At 43.0% G+C, this 21995-nt stretch overlaps 1 protein-coding gene across 6 annotated transcripts in view; it reads left to right on the forward strand.

The window, feature by feature from the left end:
• PRKAG2 (protein kinase AMP-activated non-catalytic subunit gamma 2) overlaps positions 1–21995 on the forward strand; it is a 386915-nt gene that overhangs the window by 114657 nt on the left and 250263 nt on the right. For all 6 annotated transcript variants that reach the window (XR_007354878.2, XR_007354879.2, XM_048837547.2 and 3 more), the window contains exon 3: positions 13857–14136. Coding sequence is in view for 4 of the 6 variants with exons in the window: in XM_048837547.2 (XP_048693504.1) it covers positions 13857–14136 (280 nt within the window). In the remaining 2 variants the exon portion in view is untranslated. The remainder of the gene's footprint in view (positions 1–13856; positions 14137–21995) is intronic.

Below are 21995 nucleotides of genomic sequence, written 5' to 3' on the forward strand. Positions count from 1 at the left end.
TCCCACGAGAGCACACCAGTTCCTCCACTTTCCAAAGTGCTGGGGGGGCCGGTGCGTGTGTGTGTAAGACAGAGACACACACCGTGTGTGTGTGTGTGTGTGTGTGTGTGAGAGAAAGAGAGAAGCGCTTTGCCTCTCTAAGTACGCTGACCCCACTCTAAGTACACTGCCTTTTTAAGTAGATCAGAAAGTTGAGACAGCATCTGCTGCCTGCAAACTTCCTCCGTCCTGAGCCCTGTCTCCTGTCATGTCCCTCCCCTGCTCTGTAGAGATGGGATACAGGAGCGGGTGGAGGGTGACACCCTGACATCAACACCCCTCTTTCTCCCCATCCCCTGCACAGCAAGCAGGAGGCTCCCAGGAGCAGCTCCAAGGCAGAGGGCAGGAGCAGCTCATGGCAGTGGGGGGAGGGACACCTGAATGCCTGGCAATTGATTGCCTGCTGCGTGGCTGCCATGCGGCGAATTTAGGGGAGCTGATGGGGGGGCTGCCGGCCCACCCTGGTTCCAAGCCCGCACCAGCTTGCTCCAACGGGCTGCTCTTTCTGCAAGCAGTGGACAAAGCAGGCGGCTGCCAAACAACGTTGTAAGGGAGCATTGCACAACTTTAAATGAGCACGTTCTCTAATAGATCAGTGACATAACAACGTTAACCGGGACGACGTTATGTGAGGAGTTACTGTACTCTCTGGGAATGGTTTTTCAACCAGTTATCCACTTACCATATAGAGGCTCCATCTAGGTTGTATTTCCTTAGTTTATGAGAACGTCACTTGAGACAGTATCAGAAGCTTTACTGAAGTCAAGATATATCACCTCTACTGCTTCCCCGCTGTCCACAAGGCTTGTTACCCTGTCAAACAAAGCTATTAGGTTGGTTTGACATGATTTGTTCTTGACAAATCCATGCTGACTGTTACTTATTACCTTATTATCTTCTAGGTGTTTGCAAATTATTTGCTCCATTATCTTTTCGGGTACTGAAGTTAACCTGACTTTACATAAGACGTAAACACTATTGTTAGAATGGGAATTACTCATTTATGAGCATAAACTTGACCTAGTTGGCATTCCTGAAATCTGGTGCAAAGATTCACACAATTGGAATGTGAGATAATGGTTATGGTCTATTCAGGAAGGACTGAGTGGGCAATAGGGATGGGGAGTGACATACTGGCAAATTGGAAGCAAATGATCTTGAATGCATACGGATTAATATTCTGACAGATAAAGTACAAGATGCGATACCAGTTGGCATCTGCTACAGCCACCAAATCACACTAGAGAACAGGAGATCGGCTTGTTAAGCCCTATCTGTAATGTGTAAGGGAGAAAAAAAAATGCATTATCATGAGGGACTTCAATCTGAGCAACATATTCTCTCATGCTTCCAGTTCTAATATATCCTTATAATTTCGAAAAGCTATAGAAGACAATTCCTTAACTCACAAAGTATTGCATCCAACAAAGGGGGCTTCTGTGTTAGACCTTATCTTGACAGATAAAGGGGAATTGATCACAGAATTAAAAAATAGTGGTACCTTAGGTACAAGGGATCAGAAAGACTTGATTACATTTGTTATGTGCAAACAGAATAAAGTCCAAACCAGTAAGATGTGCATTCTTGGATAATTAAAATGAATGAGAATTTGGAAAGTTCCTAGATGTCCAAAAAGCCACAATGAAGTAAGTAGGCCCTGCTGGTTTAAAAAATCAAACAATACAAAAAACTTGGCTTAGAGGGGAAGTGAAAGCAGCTTTAAACATTTAAAAAATACCTGTAAAACACATGGAAGAAAGGGGAAGTTATAGCAATGAATAAGGTTAAGATTGTGTCAGGGTTATTTTTAGTAATAGTCACGGACAGGTCACGAGCAACAAACAAAAGTCATGGGAGCTCGTGACCTGTGTATGACTTCACTAAAAATAACCGGGGGGGGGGCAGGGCTGGGGTGGGGTGGGGGGAGGAATGACAGCTGGAGCCCCATAGGGTTGGACTGACAACCTGAGCCCCACCGCCTTTGTCGGGGCGGTGGGGGGGGGCGGGCGAATAGCCTTGGCTCCAGCCACAGACCCAGAAGGTAGGAGTACGCAGCCCTGGCCGCAGCCATGGGGGATGTGGGGGGGCACAGCCCTGGCTCTGGCCCCAGCCATAGCTGTGGGGGAGGGCAGCCATGGGGCAGGGGTGCACAGTCCCAGCTGAAGCCACAAGGGTGGGGAGGGGCACACAGTCTTGGGTCCAGTACCAGCTGCAGGGCAGGGGCATGCAGCCTCAACTCCAGCTGCGGCTGAAGCTGCAGGGCGGGAGTGGGATGCACAGACCTGGCTCCAGGGCAGGGGGAAAGTGGTGCACAGTCCCAGCTCTAGCCCCAGCTTTGGGACAGGGGCACACAACTGTGGGGGGAGGGAGGGCGCACAGCCCCAGCTCCAGCCCCGGCTTCAGCTGCTGACAGCTGAAACCGAAAAAGTCATGGAGGTCCAGTAAAGTCACAGAATCCATGACTGCCATGACCTCCATGACTAAATCAGATCCTTAGTAATGAATATAACTCAGAAGCTAGGAACTGTAGAAAATTAATATGGGAGGCAAAAGAGGACACAAGAAAAAATTAATGGCCAGCAGAGTTATGGATAAGAAGAGGGGATTTACGTATATTAAGAGCAAAAGGAATCCTAACAATGGTGTTGGTCCATTACTAGATGGAAATGGTAGAACTGTCAATAATAATGCAGAAAGAGCAGAAATGTTCAATAAATATTTGTTCTATATTTAGGAAGATGATGATGATGATGAAGTACTTTCCATTCCAACTGTAACTAAGGAGGATATTAAATAACAGTACTAAAGCTATATATTTTTAAATCTTATAGTCTGGTTAATTTGCATCCAAGAGTTTTAAAAGAGCTGACCAAGGAGCTTGCTGGACCATTAATGATAATATTTGCTAAGTCTTAGAACACTGGAGAAGTTCCAGATGAGTGCAAGAAAACTAATGTGCCAGTATTTTAAAAGGGTAACCAAGATAACCTGGGTAATTATAACCCTGTTAGCTTGACATTGATCCCAGGCAAATAATACAATAGCTGATACTGGACTCAATTAATAAAGAATTAAAGGAGGGTAATATAATTAGTGCCAATCAGCATGGGCTATTGTAAAATAGATCCTGTCAAACTAACTTGATATTTTTTTATGAAATTACAAGGGTGGTTGAAAAAGCTGTGTGTGTTCAGGTAATATTCTCAGACTTCCACAAGGCATTTGACTTGGTACCACAGAATATTTTGATTACAAAACTAGAATGAGGCAAAATTAATGTTTCACATATTGAACTGATTAAAAACTGGGTAACTGATAGGTTTCAGAATATAATTTTAAATGGGGAATCATCAAGCAGGTTTGTTTACAGTGGGGTCCCACAGGGATCGGTTCTTAGCATTATGCTATTTAGTATATTTATTAATGATCTGGAGGAAAACATAAAATCATTGCTGATAAGGTTTGCAATGCAAATGCAAATGCTGATAAGGTTTGCAAAGGTTTACACATAGTTTGGGGGAGTGGTAAATAATGAAGAGGACAGGTCACCAATACAGAGTGATCTGAATTGCTTAGAAAGCTGGGTATAAGCAAACAGTAGGCATTTTAATATGTCCAAATGTAAGGTCATTCATCTCAGAACAAAGAATGTAGGCCATACAGTGCAAGCAGTGGCTCTGAAAAGGACTTGGGTCATGGTGGATAGTCAGTTGAACATGAACTCCCAGTGCTACACTGTGGCCAAAAAGGCTAATGCTATCCTTGGATATGCAAACAGGGCAATCTGGATGAGGAATAGGGAGGTTACAATAGTTCTGTATTTGGCACTGGTGCAACTGCTACTGCAATACCATGTCCAGTGCTGGTATCCACAGTTCAAGAAAGATGATAATAAATTGGAGAGAGTTCAGAGCGGAGCCGTGAGACTGATTGGAAAACATTCCTTATAGTGAAAGACTCAAGGAGCTCCATCTGTTCAGCTTAACAATAGCGAAGGATAAGTGATGACTTGACCACAGTCTAGAAGTACCTAAATGGGGAACCGAAATTTGATAATAGAGCACAATCCAGTCTAACAGACCAAAGTATAACAAGATCCAATGGCTGGAAGTTAAAGCTAGACAAATTCAGACTAGAAATAAAATGCAAAATGTTAATAGTGATTGTTATATTAAGCATTGGAATAACTTATCAAGGGCTGTAGTGGATTCTCCATCACTTACAATTTTAAACATCAAGACGGAGTGTTTTTTCTAAAAAATATTCTCTAGATCAAACAGGAATTAATTCAGGGAAGTTCTATGGCCTGTGTTATACAGGGGTCAGACTAGGTGATCACAGTGGTCCCTTCTGGCCTTAGAAACTATGAACACCATCTCCAAGAGAGGAGTAGTTAGCTGAAACTGAATGCAGGCAAGAGTGTTGTGATGCTGGTAGGAAGAGCAAAGCAGTCACAGCCCTTGACAGGCTTCCTCTGGTGGTCAGACATAAGTCTGCTGTATTGGACTCAACCCTTGGATCCCAGTTTCCTTTAAGCCCAGTGGGTGTAGGCCAGGGGTCTCAAACACGTGGCCCGCATGTGGCCTACAGAGTTATTTGCTGCAGCCCACCCAGCTCCCCAACCCCCTGGAGTTATTTCCTGCTGCCGCCAAGCTCCCCTCACCTGCCGCCCCCACAGCGTGCCGCGTCCCCATTCCTCTGCCTACCTCCAGGTGCTTCCCACCACCAAACACCTGTTTGGCGGTGCTTAGTGCTTTCCAGGAGGGAGGGGGGAGGAGCGGGGAGCTGCATGCTCCTAGGAGGAGGCAGAGAAGAGGCAGGGCAGGGGCGGGGATTTGGGGAAGGTGTTGGAATGGGGGCGGGGAAGGGGTGGGAAGAGGCGGGGCAGGGGTGAGGCCTCATGGAAGGGGTGGAGTGGGGGCAGGGCCGGGGCAGAGGCGGGGGGGCTTTTGTATCTTTATTTGTAAAGGTGTCAGTAATGCGGCCCTTGGGCCAATGTACTAGTTCTCATGTGGCCCTCGTAGAGATTTGAGTTTGAGATCCCTGGTGTAGGCAGTATCCTGACACTGTCTTAACCTGACCTCTCTGGCACACTCCTGGGGAACAGAACCTTTCTCTTGTACCCCCTTATTGGGATGTGGGATCCCACAGTTCAGCTGCCCTAGGCCCCAGTGCTAGTGCTGATCTCTCGACTGTCCCTACTAGCTTAAGCAGGCGTTTCCCAGAGCACCGCCCAGGTGGGTACTCCCACCCATCCCTGCATGCAAGACCCTCCCTCAGTTTTCTTACCCCTCCAGAGAGCGCTTTGGCTCTTAGTGTCCTTCAGGGAGTCCAGGGTCCTCTCTCCTCCAGCTTGTTCCGGTGATGGTCTCCCATGCTATAGAATGTATCTCATTTAAAGAGAAATTTCTAAAGTTTTGTCCCTTCCAGTCCTTCCCTGGGGAATTTTCCATTTTCTAACCCTCTGTGTGCTGGGCATAGAGGGTCATTAATAATTAATGTGCTTACCACTTATTGTCTCTCCTGTCCATCTCTTATTGAACCTAGGGGATTTACTCATTTTTCTCTCATCCCATTGATACCCTATGCTTCAAGTCAGCTGAAGAAGAATGGATGAGACTCCATTTAAGGAGTGCCCCCAAGGGGTCTGTAATAATAATGGGCACTTCTTTTCCCATGAGTGCTGAGTACCCAGGCCTGGTTTACGCTTACAATTTAGATTGGCCTAGCTACATCACCCAGGAGTGCAAAAAATTCACACCCGTGAGCTCCGCAGTTAACCCCCAGTGTAGCTATGGCTTGGTCAATAAAAGAATTTTTCCATTGACCTCACTACTGCTGCTTGAAGAGGTAGATTAACTTCACCCATGGGAAACCTCTTCCATTATCGTAGGACGTGTGTACAGCGGCACAGCTGCAGTGCTGTAGGTTTGCTGTACTAGCGCCTCTAGTGTAGCTTGGCCTCAGCCTCTAAAGCACTTCCAGCCCCTACTGGCTCTGGGAACTGGGATCAGAAGCGTAACCCAGGTCGTCCACATGGACGCGCAGAGCACTCTCACTAGGCTACCGGGTCAGCCAACTTGGTCGTATCCTATTTTATTTTAGGAAGGTGACATCGCTCTGATTCTGTAGGATGCTTTATCATCTCCTTGCTGTAACTCATACAGAATCAAGGAAAGTAATAGTGCAGAGCATAATCACATGCTGCATGGGAATGCAAACCCTCCATTATCTTCTGGTCTAATCAAGCCAGCTCTTCTGATTCTATGAGCTCTTTTGTTCCACCGGAATGAGGAAATCATCCAATTAAGTTTATCAAAGAGCCTCTTATTGAGATTCACTGGAAGGGCAGGAAATAAGTACAGACTTCTAGCTTGTGTATTCTCTCTAATTACATTTATTCTCCCCATCAAGGAGAGTGGAAGGAGATTCTTTTTCTGTTAATCTGCCTTCATTTTTTTCAGCATAGAAGCATAATTAAGGTCAAATAACTCACTGAAAGAGAAGGATAACAAAACCCAAATGTTCCATAAACATCCTAGCCCCTTTGAATGGAAGAGGGGGAGGGCAGTACAGGAGTATTTAATAGGAGCTGGACTCAAGGCGCAAATTTCAAATCAAAATGTCCCCTAAATTCAGGAGTGTTCAAAACCAGGATATTAGTTTGAGCCCATTTCTAGTCTGGGAATAAGTCAATATTTTCAAACCTTAGAGTACCAATAAGCATCTAAATCCATTATCGGAAGTTGAATCAAAGTTGACTGAATTTTCAGAGGTACTGAGCACCAAAAATTCCTTTGAACTCATTGTCAGATGGATGGTGAGAGGGGTCATTTTGGCAGGAGTGTTTTGGATAGATTTTAGACAAGTGGTATGTATATCCAGGAGGCCAGAGAAGAGTACTTTGCAGTCCTCAAGACCAAAGTTCAGACAAGTGCCTTAGCTTTTGGGACAGAAAGGAAGAATCAGATTTTCAGTAAGAAATTGAGGAAAGAAAGCCATGAGATTTGGATGTGAGGGAGGAATGAGAGGCAGGATTGAAGATGAAGAGGAGGATGTTGAGTAGTGTTAGCAGTGATGGAGAATGGGGGAAATGATATTAGGTTAGGAGAACAGATTGATGAACTTTTTCTTGGCTGTATAAACTTGAGTGGTCAGTGAATCATCCAACAGAAATCTAGAGGCTCCAAGGTATGGGATTTGGCTCCAAGATCAGGTGTGGAGAAGCATGGAGTCCTCAGCATAGAGATGATAGTTTAATCTGTGTCTCTAGATGAAGATGTCCAGGGATAGGGTGTAGATGAAGATCATGTGAGGACCAACAACAGAGCTGTGTTAGACACTAAAAGAGTGGTCAAAGAGGACAGGGGGATCTAAGAGAACGTTGCCCTGAAAATCTAGGGAGAATGGGGTATTGAGGAGAAGGGCGAGAGAAGTGGCTTAAAAAGCAGCAGAAAGGAGGAGGATGGAGTACAGGAAGATACCATTAAAGACTTTGGTGAGGGCAGTTTCAGTGGAGTGGAAGGATGTAACCAGATTGGAGGGGATGTCTGATGAAATATGACTATATGTTTCTAGATAATCTTATAATTGTATAGTGTTTTTTTTCATGCTGAAGGAACTCAACATACTTTACAAACTATATTAAGTAGAGAAATCACATTGCCACTGAAGTGTGGCCTTCTCTGTGAAGACACATTAAATCTGCTTGACAGTGCACTGCAGCACCACCCCACAGGTGAGGACAGGAAGTGAAGAAGAATACGATATCCAGGTGAAACTAGAAGTGGGAGTTTGTTAGGCAGGGTGCAGTTACCTGGGCTGAATTTTAGCTAGGGTGCCCAGGTTAACAGCTCCAGTGAAAAGTGCTAGGGCAAGGGTGGCCAAACTTACTGGCCCTCCGAGCCACATACAACAGTCATCAGAAGTTCGAGAGCCAGGGCACACCTGGCGGGGTCTAGGGCTTGGGGCTTCAGCCCTGGAGGAGGCGCCTAACAGGACTCGGGGAATCAGCCCAGCTCCTGCTGAAGCCCTGAGCCCCAGAAGGAGCATCCTGCAGGGCTGAAGCCCCGAGATCCCACTCCCTGATGGGCAGAAGTCCGTACCCCACCACCCGGCTGCAAGGCAGAGGTCCCGAGCTCCCCCTCCCAGTCTGGTAGATGGAGAATGGGGGAGCATTGCAGGGGTTCCATGAGCCGCACTTGTAAAAGAGCCACAGTTTGGCCACCCCTGTGCTAGGGAATCTTTAATGACCATTTTACATATCATGCAAAAAGCAGAATAGGGTCTGCATGGTATTAGTGAGCAATGTATCACACAGCCTCCTCTCTCCATCCTTACCAATACTCGCAGCCTCAATCCAAGTTTTAGGGACCCTTAAACCTGGATCTTAAAATCCCTGTGAATATATGCTCTTCCCCAACTCAGCAGTGCAGGAAGCTTTCCCTTCTTCAATTAGAGGTTTCAGAGGAACAGCCGTGTTAGTCTGTATTTGCAAAAAGAAAAGGAGTACTTGTGGCACCTTAGAGACTAACCAATTTATTTGAGCATGAGCTTTCGTAAGCTACAGCTCACTTCATCAGATGCATACCGTGGAAACTGCAGCAGACTTTATATACACACAGAGAATATGAAACAATACCTCCTCCCACCCCACTGTCCTGCTGGTAATAGCTTATCTAAAGTGATCAACAGGTGGGCCATTTCCAGCACAAATCCAGGTTTTCTCACCCTCCACCCCCCCACACACAAATTCACTCTCCTGCTGGTGCTAGCCCATCCAAAGTGACAACTCTTTACATAATCAAGTCGGGCTATTTCCTGCATAGATCCAGGTTTTCTCACATCCCCCCCACCCCCATACACACACAAACTCACTCTCCTGCTGGTAATAGCTCATCTAAACTGACCACTCTCCAAGTTTAAATCCAAGTTAAACCAGAACATCTTGGGGGGGGAGGGTAGGAAAAAACAAGAGGAAACAGGCTACCTTGCATTATGACTTAGCCACTCCCCGTCTCTATTTAAGCCTAAATTAATAGTATCCAATTTGCAAATGAATTCCAATTCAGCAGTTTCTCGCTGGAGTCTGGATTTGAAGTTTTTTTGTTTTAAGATAGCGACCTTCATGTCTGTGATTGTGTGACCAGAGAGATTGAAGTGTTCTCCGACTGGTTTATGAATGTTATAATTCTTGACATCTGATTTAGGTGTTTGGTCTTGGCATCTTTCTTTGACTTAACATGCTGACTGGCTAAGACAGTCTTTCATTTTATTTTATTAGACCTCACTTGCGTATTAATTTACATTGCGTTTCCATTGTTTATTTTGATCACTTATCTCTTAATACCTGCTTATCCAGTCTGGATTGAATGGCCCATTGTGTCACATACTACTTGCATATAGACCTATCTGATTCACACTGTGCTTGTTTTCCTGCACCAACATACAATAATGTGAGAGGGTTATCACTGAGAGAATCTGGAGAGTGACGTTTTTATTACATCTGCATCACAGCCAGACAGATTTGTCAAAGGCACAAATGGGAGTTAGATTCGTGCTTGACTTTGAAAGTATACTGCAAGAAACATAAAGAATAAGAAAAATGATCCATCTTGTCTTGTATCCTGTCTTCAACAGTAGCCAGTGCTGGATGCTTCAGAAGGAGAAATAACCTCACAAATGCATCAGACTATTCAATTCTATACCATGGGAGAAATTTCTTCCTGACTCCAGCTGGTGATGCTTTTGTGCCTTGAAGCATGAAGATTGATAGTGACTTGTGACTTATACTAGCAAGGCTAAATTGTTGCTGCTGTTCTTATTTATATAAATGACTCCTCCTTTTTGGAAATCTACTAAGATATTCTAAGAAGAAGTACTATTCTACTGCCCAAAGACAATTCACAGGCTTCTATCCCCCTGTGATGGAGTGACATATATGTAGTGAGTATGCAGTGCTGTTATGAAAGAATTCATTGCAGTAATTTCCTTTCATTTAGTAACATGCACTTAAAATGTTCTTTTTTCAAACTAACAACCGTGTTAGTCTGTATTTGCAAAAAGAAAAGGAGTACTTGTGGCACCTTAGAGACTAACCAATTTATTTGAGCATGAGCTTTCGTGAGCTACAGCTCACTTCATCGGATGCATACCGTGGAAACCGCAGCAGATATTATATACACACAGAGATCATGAAACAATACCTCCTCCCACCCCACTGTCCTGCTGGTAATAGCTTATCTAAAGTGATCATCAAGTTGGGCCATTTCCAGCACAAATCCAGGAAATGGCCCAACTTGATGATCACTTTAGATAAGCTATTACCAGCAGGACAGTGGGGTGGGAGGAGGTATTGTTTCATGATCTCTGTGTGTATATAATATCTGCTGCGGTTTCCACGGTATGCATCCGATGAAGTGAGCTGTAGCTCACGAAAGCTCATGCTCAAATAAATTGGTTAGTCTCTAAGGTGCCACAAGTACTCCTTTTCTTTTTTTAAAATGTTCTGCTTCTCCCCCTGGTGCTCCGCTACTAATTCAGCTGTTTGACATGAGTAAGAGAAATGGTGGTGATCCAAGTGAGTAAAACGTACTGCTGCTTCTGAATAGTATTTCAGAACAATTTTCTTTCATATCTGACTAATATTTAAACAGGGTAAATTGATAAGTTACTTAAGAAATGTCTAAACTTCGATATTTTTGCCCCCAAATTTCTGTAGATGCATTAGCACAGGAAGGTCCTGTTCTATAAACTAACACTTAAAACTGTATCTTTTATCATTGTTTTGATATTGCTAGATAAGCCTTCAGGGGCGGGGACTAATAAAGGTGACACACACAAAATTACTGACGCTTCACTGTTTTACATTCTTAATGGACTTGTCATTTAGGTAAGATATTAGTGAAATTACCCACTTGCAAGTGTTTTAAAATTGTAATAATTGCAGCTTTGTGGTTATGAGTGATGATGGACTCAAATTTATAGAACTGTGCCTCTTACCCTCACTTCCAGTTACTGTCTTTGGCCATAACCAAATTTAATTTGCAGTATTCTCCGGACATGCTGTGAATATCAGCTTCTCATGTTAATTGGCTGTTTCAGAAGATATACTTGTGAGCAAAAGCTATGTGGCAGTAATTTCAGTCAGTTTAGTCATATGAATTGCATTGTAATATTTCTGTAAAATTAGCAATAGCTTTAAAAAATGTTACTACTTTGAAGATGTTTACGTAGTATACTAAGTACAGTTTTTATTTATATTGTGGAAGTGCCTGCAGGATCAAGGATCAAGCCCTTCGTGCTATACAAAAAGATAACAAAAATGGTCTTTGCCCCAGAGGGCTTACAGCAGTGGTCCCCAAACTGTGGGGCACGCCCCCCAGGGGGAATGGAAGAATGTCCAGTGGAGCGCAGTGGGGCCTGGGCGAGCCCCAAAGAGCAGGGGGCCAGGGAGGGAGTGCCACCTAGCCCTGCTTTGCCCCCCCAGTTCCCCTCCAGCCCCTACTACTGGCTCTTGGCCGCCAGGCCCCACTCTTGGCTCCCGGCTGCGGCTCTGCTCCTGGCCCCAGCCGCTGCCCAGCCATGACTCCGCTCCCAGGCCAGGGGGGCATGGACACATTTCATTACTGGTAAGGCGGGGGGGGCGCATGAGGAAAAGTTTGGGCACCATTGTCTTACAGTCTAACTAAAGGAAGTATTCTCATGATATAGATGGGGGGCAGAACTCATGCACTTAAAGAAAGTGAATTTCTCAAGGACACACAAGGAGTCTGTGACAGAGCTGGGAAGTCCCAGTCAAGTTCCTTAACCATAAGATCATCCTTCTTTTCTGTAGAAAGGAAATGGTCAGGTCCATTATGTAGTGCTACGCATAGAATTAATACAAATAGTTCTGTTCTGTCAAAACTACAGAACCTCCCACTTCTTCCATGAAGCCTACATGAAAAGATTATGGGGGAGTCAGAGATAGCTGAGTGTTTATATTCATATAAAAATGAATACGTTTGTATAACAATGTGTAAGTCTGATTGATTGTACTTCTTTCCCTACACCCACCATAGGTTGCTTATCATCTTTGATTATAAACTCTTCAGGGCCTGGACTGTAGTTTTGTACAGAAACTCCTCACTTAGTCATCCCAGTTAACGTTGTTTTGTTGTTACTTTTCTGATCAGTTAGAGAACATGCTCATTTAAAGTTGTGCGATGCGCCCTTATAACGTTGTTTGGCAGCCGCCTGCTTTGTCCACTGCTTGCAGAAAGAGCAGCCCGTTGGAGCTAGCTGGTGGGGGCTTGGAACCAGGGTGGCCCGGCAGCCCCCCTGTCAGCTCCCCACTCCCCTAAGTTCCCTGTGTGGCAGCTTCCAAGCAGGCTGGGCAGTCAATTGCTGGGCAGTTCAGCTGTTCCTCCCCCCACTGCCGTGTGCTGCTCCTGCCCTCTGCCTTGGAACTGCTCCCAGGAGCCTCCTGCTTGCTGTGCGGGGGGTGGAGGAGGAGCGGAAGAGGGGTGCTAATGTCAGGGTGTCCCCCTCCCCCCGCTCCTATCCCCTGCTCCTGTACCCCATCTCCACACACATAGTCTTTTGTCTGGCAAAAAAATAATCCTGGAACCTAACCGCCCCCCCCATTTACATTAATTCTTATGGGGAAATTGGATTTGCTTAACATAATTTCGCTTAAAGTATCATTTTTTTCAGGAACATAACTACAGCGTTAAGCGAGGAGTTATTGTATGTGCTTTTACAGCTGCAACACAACAGGTCCCTGATTAGGTCATAAGTTTATGGTATGATTCTACATTGTGCAGGTGAGACGAGTGACCTGGCATAAAGTATAAATTGATGAGCAGGACAGGAGTTGTGGGGTAGCCTAATCCTGTGGTAATCAGAGCATTGCTATTTGGCTGCTATGTTACTCCTGCCTACTAAATAAGCGTAAGTTCTAGAGGAGAACATGTAGCTAAGCACCTTATAAGAGGATCTTGTTTAAAATGGCAGATTTGCATGTTGTCTGCCTAAACTTTTACCCTTTGTTTACCAGGTGCAAGTGAGAGTGACGGAACAGGCATGCCAGGGGTTTGGAACTCAATACAACTCACTTCAGACAGATGTACCTAGCACTTAAACTCACTTTTGTCCATGTGTGGTGTCTGCTAGCAAGTGTGGAGACCAAGAATCTTGTTGCTCTCTTTTCAAGATCAAAATATTTTATTCATAAGAAAATCTCCCCCTCCCCCAACTGTTTGAGAATTTTTTTGCCATATTTTTCCATCTGAGCTTATGCAGTTGGGGTGACATAGATCCCTGTGCTGAGGGCCACACAAGTCCTGTTCACCAAATCAGTCCCACTAAGCCTTATGCTGGCCCTTGACACAGCAGTGAATTTCACCCCGATTATTGTTTTTGGACACTTAGACACATATTTACTTGCACTGAGAATGTTTGGGAGAGTTGCTCATTTCACTGTAATGAGATTAATGATTTCACAAGGTATGGCTGCAGTGCAGCTTGGAGGTGCTGATTCCCAGCCAGGTAGACAGATTTGTGGTCATTGTACTATGGGAGGCAGCTCATGCTTGGAACCAGGACTCAGGCGGGCTTCGACTTGGGTGACTAGCCTGAGCCGCTACCCGTGCTGCAACATCAACACTGCTATTTTTAGCACCCTAGCTTGAGCTGAGCTCGTGAGAGCCTGTCTGCCCACAGTGGGAATCCCACCGCCCAGCTGCAGTATAGACATACCCACAGAGGCAGGTTCTGAGACTTTTAGGGGAACAAACTGGGTTGAATTAATGTTTTGTTTTTCTTTTCCCCCTCAGGTGGAAGAGAGCTACCATACGGGCAGCCCTTCGAAAGGCCTTTTCTCAAAAGGGCTCCAAAATCGACCTTCCAGCCCTGTTTCTGCCCCTGTGAGATCTAAACATAGCCCAGGTTCACCAAAAACAGTGTTCCCCTTCCCATATCAGGAGTCTCCCCCACGCTCCCCTCGCCGAATGAGCTTCAGTGGAATCTTCAGGTCCTCTTCCAAAGAATCCTCTCCCAGTTCTAACCCGTCTACCTCACCCGGTGGCATGAAGTTTTTCTCCAGATCAAGAAAAAGTAAGAAATTGATCATGTTATTTCAGGAAGATACACTGTACCTGTGGGCTTGACCTATTCTTTACCTGCCTATAGTAAAGTAAGTGCGGATGGGGCACATGCTGTTTTTCATCAGTTTCACTTAAGATGTTTATCAGTTTCTTGCACACTAACTGTCCTGTACAAAGTGACCATGAAACTCCTGCAAGCAAATCAACAAATCTAGCCCTGGGCAGTGAGCCAGCACATGAGTCATATGTAAGGCTTTGGATGAAATCCTGACACCATTGAAGTCGATGGGAATTTTGCCACTGACTTCAGTGCGCTGGGGATTTCATCCATAGGATCTAAGTGGAACTGAAGTGGTACGTGGCGTAAGTGATGGCTCTCTGCACAGGGTGAACTTAACTCAGAATGAGAGAAGTTTTGCTTCATTAACCACCTAGAGAATTTCAGCAGTTACTTTACCGATGTTGTTTATGCTATTATAGAACAAATTATCCTTACCAGACAGAGGAAAATGACATGGATTCCTGATCTGATGACAATGGAGAGGATATTTAGGCTCATCCATCTGAAACCATTAGGTACTTCAACCGGTGTGATTCAGCACAAGTGACTACTATTTATCACACATAGATTGTGTCTCTTCAGTAGTTTGTGCTCCCGTTACCGAATGAGCCACTTGAATAACTTATTTGTTGAGGAAAGAATTTACTTGTACTTTTTAAAATCTAATAATATAAGTAAAGAGTTAGAGCTCACACAGCTCATATGCTCTAGGAAATGGACATATTTACAGGTGAATCACAGAATGCTCAAGTTTCCTCTGCTTATTATTATTAGGAATTGTTGGAATTGGTTGACTGTTTGGATTGTCTGTGTTTTGGTTTGTGTGAATGGAAGAACTAAAATCCTATATAGGTGCACAGGTGCAGTAGTATTGATGCCTGTAGCTGTGTTTGGCTAATGTGTATTGCATATAATGTATCGATAATCTTCTTTGATCCATAGGAATCATAAGGGACCTTTAAAATTTTTTTTTACTTGAACAGAATTCTGGGAAATATTTATTCTAACCAGAATAAGCAACTTTGTGGTGACTTCTGTACACACAAATAGTCTCACATGTATGTGGGTGCATGCGCAGGCCCACAGAGTTGTAGAGGATTTGTGGTTATATTTGGCAAGACATTCTGCAGAGTCAATTGAAATAAGATCTTTACCAGTCCCTTCACCACACTGAACCACTTCCCAGAGACTGAAACCTAGAGAAGGGGGTGTTTTGAAGGGAGTCCAATTTGTATTACACACAATTAGAGATGATATATCCAGTTTAGCCAGATCAATCACGGGCATAGTTAACTTCCGTAGTTAAAGTTCAAACAGGTTTCCTAATAGGCTGTTTTTTCAGCCCCTCCAAAAAGCCTATGCACCATTTAAATCCCATTTTAGCCTTATTTTGTGGTTTTGAGTGTGTCTTAAGTGCTGCATAGGCTTTATGCTAGCTCACTGCACATGGGAGAATTTCATCCTGCCAGAATAATAATAATTAATAATAATATGTATTGCATAGCAAAGTACGCCAGTGACACTTTGATTATTTAGGTGCTGCCTAGTTATGCTCCTGAGCAGGGTTGGAAGGTGAAGTCTGATCCTAGCCAGATTAACCTATCCATCAGAATATTAAGCAAAAGGATCCTTCAACACGCAGCAAAAACACTGAGTTAGGGTCATGTTGATATATAGCAGAGCCAGGAATAGGAACAGGCTCTCTTGCCATATTTTTGAGCCAACAGAAGACATCCGTGACCTTCCTGGGAGAGAAATCATTGCAGCAGTCATACTGTTTATTTTTTTAGCGCAGGAATAGCCTCCTCTCGGAGAATGAGTGATGTTGATTCAAGTGCATACACCAGTAACTTTTGCCCTTCAATAGCTACAAGACAGAATGTCACTTTTATTCCAGGTGATGTTCCCTTCCCTAAGCTCCTTTCTAAAAGAGACTTAAATAGATACCCGCCCCTCCCTCCATTCTCCCCCACTTTTTGGTAGATATTATATCTACATAGGAATTGCATGCTTACGACTTACTACATTTACTTTTATGTCATTTCTTTTAAAAGTGCCTTTCCAAGGCTTCAGGAATTTTGTGGCACCTGATAAACAACAGTGATCTATTGGGGTTTTTTATAATTAAATCTTGTGAATGCTCCTTCTCAGTAAATAAAGAATGGTTTATGGTTTATGAAACACTAATATAATTTATTAAACCATATCTAAAACAAAGCCTTTATCACTTCAGCTTTGTTGTCTGAATGAGGGGATTTCTTAGAAAACGTATTCAAACCAACCATATAAGATCAGTATTGCATTACTCTGGTGATGGGCAACCTGGAATGGCCTACGTTAGTGAGGGCTCCAGTGCAGCAAAGCACACTCAAGCATGTGCTTATTGAACTGGGATTTTGATCATGATGTATCTCTAAATTGGTGCTAATGATGCACTGCACCTTTCCCTTGTTGGTCATGAAGCAAATCTTCATGTAATCTAGTCTGCAGCTGAAAAAAGAACCTAATAAAACTTTAAATTTTGGATTGTTGCTTTACAAGAGAATCTGTGAAATAATAATTTCCCACCACCCTGGAAAATTATGTAGCCAGTCTTCTGCTTTTCTTTCTTCCATGCAAAGTTCAAAACATACACTAACATGTTGATCCATGTGCTCCGTGTTTCTCTTGGCAGTGACACCTTTGCATGTTCTTGATTTAAAGCGTACATATGCAGTATTTGAAGTGCTTGATTTATCTCTTTCCCCCCCCACACACACACACTTTGTTTCTGAGCTTGTGCAATATGGGATAAGTAATAGTGGTTGGAATAAGATGTCATCCTTTCCCATGTAAGGGTAGAAGTTAAAGGCACTTTGACATCTTGGTGATTAACGAGGCTTAAAATGTTTAAGGTTCCTCTTTGTCTGATTCTCTGCTGGCTTACCTTAGTGGTGTTCTCAGTAATAACCTATTGATTCTGCTCTAAAAAAAGTTTGTGCCATGAGAGGGAAAATATTTTCCTGCATGTGACTGCAGCAGTTTTGTTCGGTTGCTAGCGACTCTGTAGACTGATTGTTAGAGCTCAGCGTCTGTCACAGTGCCTTTTCCTGTACAAAGGAACATGAGAGAGCTGCGTTCACTATGCTTCCCCTCATTTTCTATCTGGAGTTCCTTCTGGATGAAGTTTGTATGTTTCAGTCAAGTAAACTGCTCGGTTTCAAGAAGAGTATGAAAGTAAAAATCCAAAAAATCCAAAACCCCAACACAATTTGTATCAGATATTCATATGAGTGTTTTTAAATAACTTCGTTAAAATATGAAGTTTCCAGACAGTTGTTTTTAAAGAGCTAAGACTAAAATTTAAAACCACATTATTGGAATATTGTTTTAAAAAGCATAGGTTTGAAACCCAGAAAGTTCAAGTTTTGGATCAAGGTTCCACAAATTACTGACTGTATCAGTATCCATCTTCTACCTATGTACTGGAACATCCTTTACTCTCTACATTTATACCTCATGTACATTTCCAGGAGTGACCACAAACTCTTACTTTACATATGGTACAGATCTAAGAATTACCTCCTACCCATCCAATATCAGCCAAATCCAAGGATGTCCTGCAATCATTTTATAAAGCCCTGGCTAGCTGGCATCTGGAGTACAGTATCCAGTTTTAGTCACTTGCAAATGTAGAGGTAAGCAAGAAACAGTCCATCATAGAACAACCAAGTTTTTCAGTAGAGAGGAGGGAGCTAGGTAGGAAGACAGTGAATAAACTTGGATTATTTCGTTTTAAAAGAGGATGATTGACATGACACAAATGAAGTATTGTAACTGGGTAAGGATTATTATAGAGTCAGTCTATTTGAGGTTGTTTTCCAGACCTGAATAAAGAGACAATAAGTAGGTTTAACTTAATTGTTGCTATGCTATGAAAAGTGATTTTAAAACTGACATTTTTGGAATTGCTTTACAGTGACTCCGTATCACATTTACTCAGCTTGCAAGTAAAACTGTTCTTTCTAATCGCCAGCCCTGCAAACTCAGTCTGGGATCTGAAGCTCTGTTCTTTCTACTTTACAGTCATTACTTTATGATCCGCGTCTCGCTTTCGAGGGAATATATATAAGAAGAATTTAAGACAATTAGTTTACCGAGTAGGAAATAGGTGGGGCAGACTCTCAATTGAGATGCTGAAATTCATTATTAATATTTTTAGGTAAACATTGGTAACTATATGGAATTTAATATGTTAAAAGGGAATATTAATTTTGTGTTTTGAAGTCATTAGGAGCAGCAGCGATTATTTTCTCTAATCATGCTTTCCTATACCCAAAGTGGCTATTTAAAAAACAAACAAATAAACAATACTCATGGTGCACCAATATGCTGCCTCAGAGGTCTGATTCAAAAGTCTTGGAAGTCAATGGAAAGATTCTCTTTGACATCAGTGAGCTTTGAATCAGGCCCATGGTAGACAGGGTGAGAAGATACTGAATCAAAGTTAAGGTTGTTTGCAGAACCTTAAATCTGAGCTATTTGGCTTTCAAACATTTTGTTTTTAAAATAGTCACTATACTCTAATGACAATGAAATTGAGTGTAATGTATTCAAATCTTAGTGTTTTTTGGGATGAGGGGAGTTGATCTAGAAAGGTCTTTCTTTCATCTGAAGAAGAAATTGCCTCAGTCTATTAATATTTTTTCCTCTGGAAGTCAATACTGGAACAGGAGCACCAGTGCAGCAAACAGCTGTAAACAGGGGAGTTTGCAAGGGCAGTTTGGGGGTAGGATGTGTGTGGGGGGGTCTGGTTTTGTTTTGGTGTTTGTTTGGGTCTTTGGTGGAGGGTTTTGTGTTTTGTTTTTCCCCCCTGGCAGGACTTTAGGTGGGAAGGCTATGACAACAGTGGTTGTGACCCAAGCAGTAGAAAGTCTTGACCACATACTCAGGATCTACCTGATTGCCTTATTTGGGATTGGGAAGGAATTTTCCCCCAGGTCAGATTGACAGAGACCCTCTGAGTTTTTCGCCTTCCTCTGCAGCATGGGGCACGGGTCACTTGCAGGTTTAAACTAGTGTAAATGGTGAATTCTCTGTAACTTGAAGTCTTTAAACCATGGTTTGAGGGCTTCAGTAAGTCAGCCAGAAGTTAGGGGTCTATTTCAGGAGTGGGTGAGGTTCTGTGGCCTGCAGTGTGCAAGAGATCAGACTAGATGATCACGATAGTCCCTTCTGACCTTCAAGTCTGTGAGTCTACTGATAATCACAAGTGAGACTAGTTATATTGTTCAGTTGGAAGGATGATTGGGGTACTACACAAAGATTGCCCCATACCTTATGATAATGGATAGATTGTTTTCTGTGTACGAAAAGGGTATACAAATTGCATGCTATACTGTCTTATACCTGAAGATGGTGCAAGTAGCTTTGGTTTCCTGTATCCTAATGATACAATGGAAAAAGTTTTTGGGGTTTCATGTTGCAGCATTTAAGCTCTCCTCTGATGAAGGCCTCCTAACTATGATAGATCTGTATAGTAAAGCTTCTCCTCAGGTTTTAAGCTGAATTTGATTTCTCCCAAGATTTGTTTTAGAATTGCATTGCTTCTTATTTTGGTAACAAGTTGCTGTGAAACTGCTTACTCTGTGATGAGCGCAAGAGCTTATGCAAATTGCCAGGATTAGTTAGACAGGGTCAGCCTGACAAAGGGTGTTCTGGATGAACAGCTTGCAGCTGTGTGCAACTCAATCTGTATTTTTACAGTGTTAGGCTCAAACTACTGACATATATTACTTTAAAGAATCAGCTTCCTTAATATATATTCTTGTAAAATTGATGCAAGTTCAGTTAATTGGCTGTCCAAAGTTCACTGCTTTTGCTCGTGGATTTGACATTTAGATTGCTCTTTATGAGGTCAATAAGTACAATCCATAGTGTGTTTCCCTCCCAGCCTTTGAAATGCTACTATACCTAAATATCAGTTATAAGTTGTGTTGTGAGATACTACAACTGTGGACTTTTTACCCCTAATATCTCTACTATCCTGCATGTGAATCAGCTTCTTCTGATACTACTGGGGCCAATTGCTCCTTGCTTTTGGGAAACCAGCTGGGTGGGAGCTAAAGTTTAGGAAATAACCTTGAGGAAGTTTTCTTCCTGATTATTCTGGGGGTGGAGGCAGAATTTACCCCTCTCCTTGGAAAGCATCCCCCAAGTCCTCCAGGATCCACATGGATTCCAGGTCAACAGGAGAGGCAGGAACTTAGATGGGGAAGCTAAGTGATGTTTTTAGACCTCTGCCATAGTTACCCCCAAGACTCACCCTTTAAAATAAATCCTCATCAAAGAGAGGGTAACATGGAAAGCTAAGGCAGTTTTGAGCTTTATCATCTTCCTTCCCTGATCTCTGTAGGATTGGTATGGAGGACAGTAGATGTTCCTCCCATCAGTCTCTCCGACCCAATCACTCCCAACCCTCTCCCTGTACCTGTGAAGAACCATCTGTGAAACCCAGGGAAAGGGGATGGGCCATCTATGGTAGCAGATGACAGAACAAGGAGTAATGGTGTCAAGTTGCAGTGGGGGAGGTTTAGCTTGGATATTAGGAAAAACTTTTTCACTAGGAGGGTGGTGAAGCACTGGAATGCGTTACCTAGGGAGGTGGTGGAATCTCCTTCTTTTGAGGTTTTTAAGGTCAGGCTTGACAAAGCCCTGGCTGAGATGATTTAGTTGGGGATGAGTCCTGCTTTGAGCAGAGGGTTGGACTAGATGACCTCCTGAGGTCCCTTCCAACCCCAATATTCTATTATTCTATTCTATGTCTTTTTTCTTTTATAATGCTGATGTGTGAAAACATCTAACCACCATTTTCTGCTGGTATTCTCCCCACAAGATGGATTTGCGCTGCTTATTGGGCTTGTCTACACTAAAAAAATCATGTTACTGACAACGTGTCAGCAAAGGTGCTATGTATATTTTAGCTGAAAACACAGACAAAGGCAAGTAATGTCCAGCACTGTTTCAGCTGCACCAGTTACTGACATCTGTTGTCAGGAATGGGTCATTTTTTTAGTATAGACTGGGCCATAATTATTAGCATATTTTCCTTCCAATCATCTGGAGGGGGCTTTTGATTCATTTCCTGTTTCCATCCTAGCCTCACGTTTCCAATATTACCCTGCAGTTACGGGTAGATGAACTTACAACATACCCATATTCTTTATGTCTATGTATAATTTTTAAAATATATTTTTAAAGTCTCTTAAAGTTACCACTGCACTGTAGCAAGTAACTTAGAGGGAATGGCTCAGAAAATGGAGGTGTTTCTGAATTTGAAATGCCTCTTTCTGAGAATAATTTCCAGCTGTTGTATTGGCTGAGAAGGGCAGGCATTGGGTGCCTAGTTCCTTCCCATCTTGTGTTTCTTTTCCTCAACATGGGACTGAAATCTTGGTACTTCCTGGAAACCATCAGATATGCTTTTGGTGTCAGTCTAAGACATTCATTCTGGACAACACTTAAATAATTAAGTGACTTCATTTTCTCTTGTCACTTATGAATGTGCTGTCAGTGTTCTTAATTTTTCTTTTCTACATACTTAATGAAGGCAAATATGTGAATTGTTCTTTTAGTAACAGTAAAGAAACTGTAGAGAAACTAAGAATTAGCCTTTCTTGGAAGTCTTTAGCAATGGAGTGAGAGTCAGTAAAACATCAAATGAAATTTTTTCCCTCAGCAGGGTTGAAATAGAAACAAAACATTTTGAACTTCCCACAGAGTTGATTCACCTTGATGGAGTTTTCACTCCTACTGCCTTATTGGTTCAG

Source organism: Caretta caretta, chromosome 2 (assembly GCF_965140235.1).
Source record: "Caretta caretta isolate rCarCar2 chromosome 2, rCarCar1.hap1, whole genome shotgun sequence".
Classification (NCBI taxonomy): Eukaryota; Metazoa; Chordata; order Testudines; family Cheloniidae; genus Caretta; species Caretta caretta.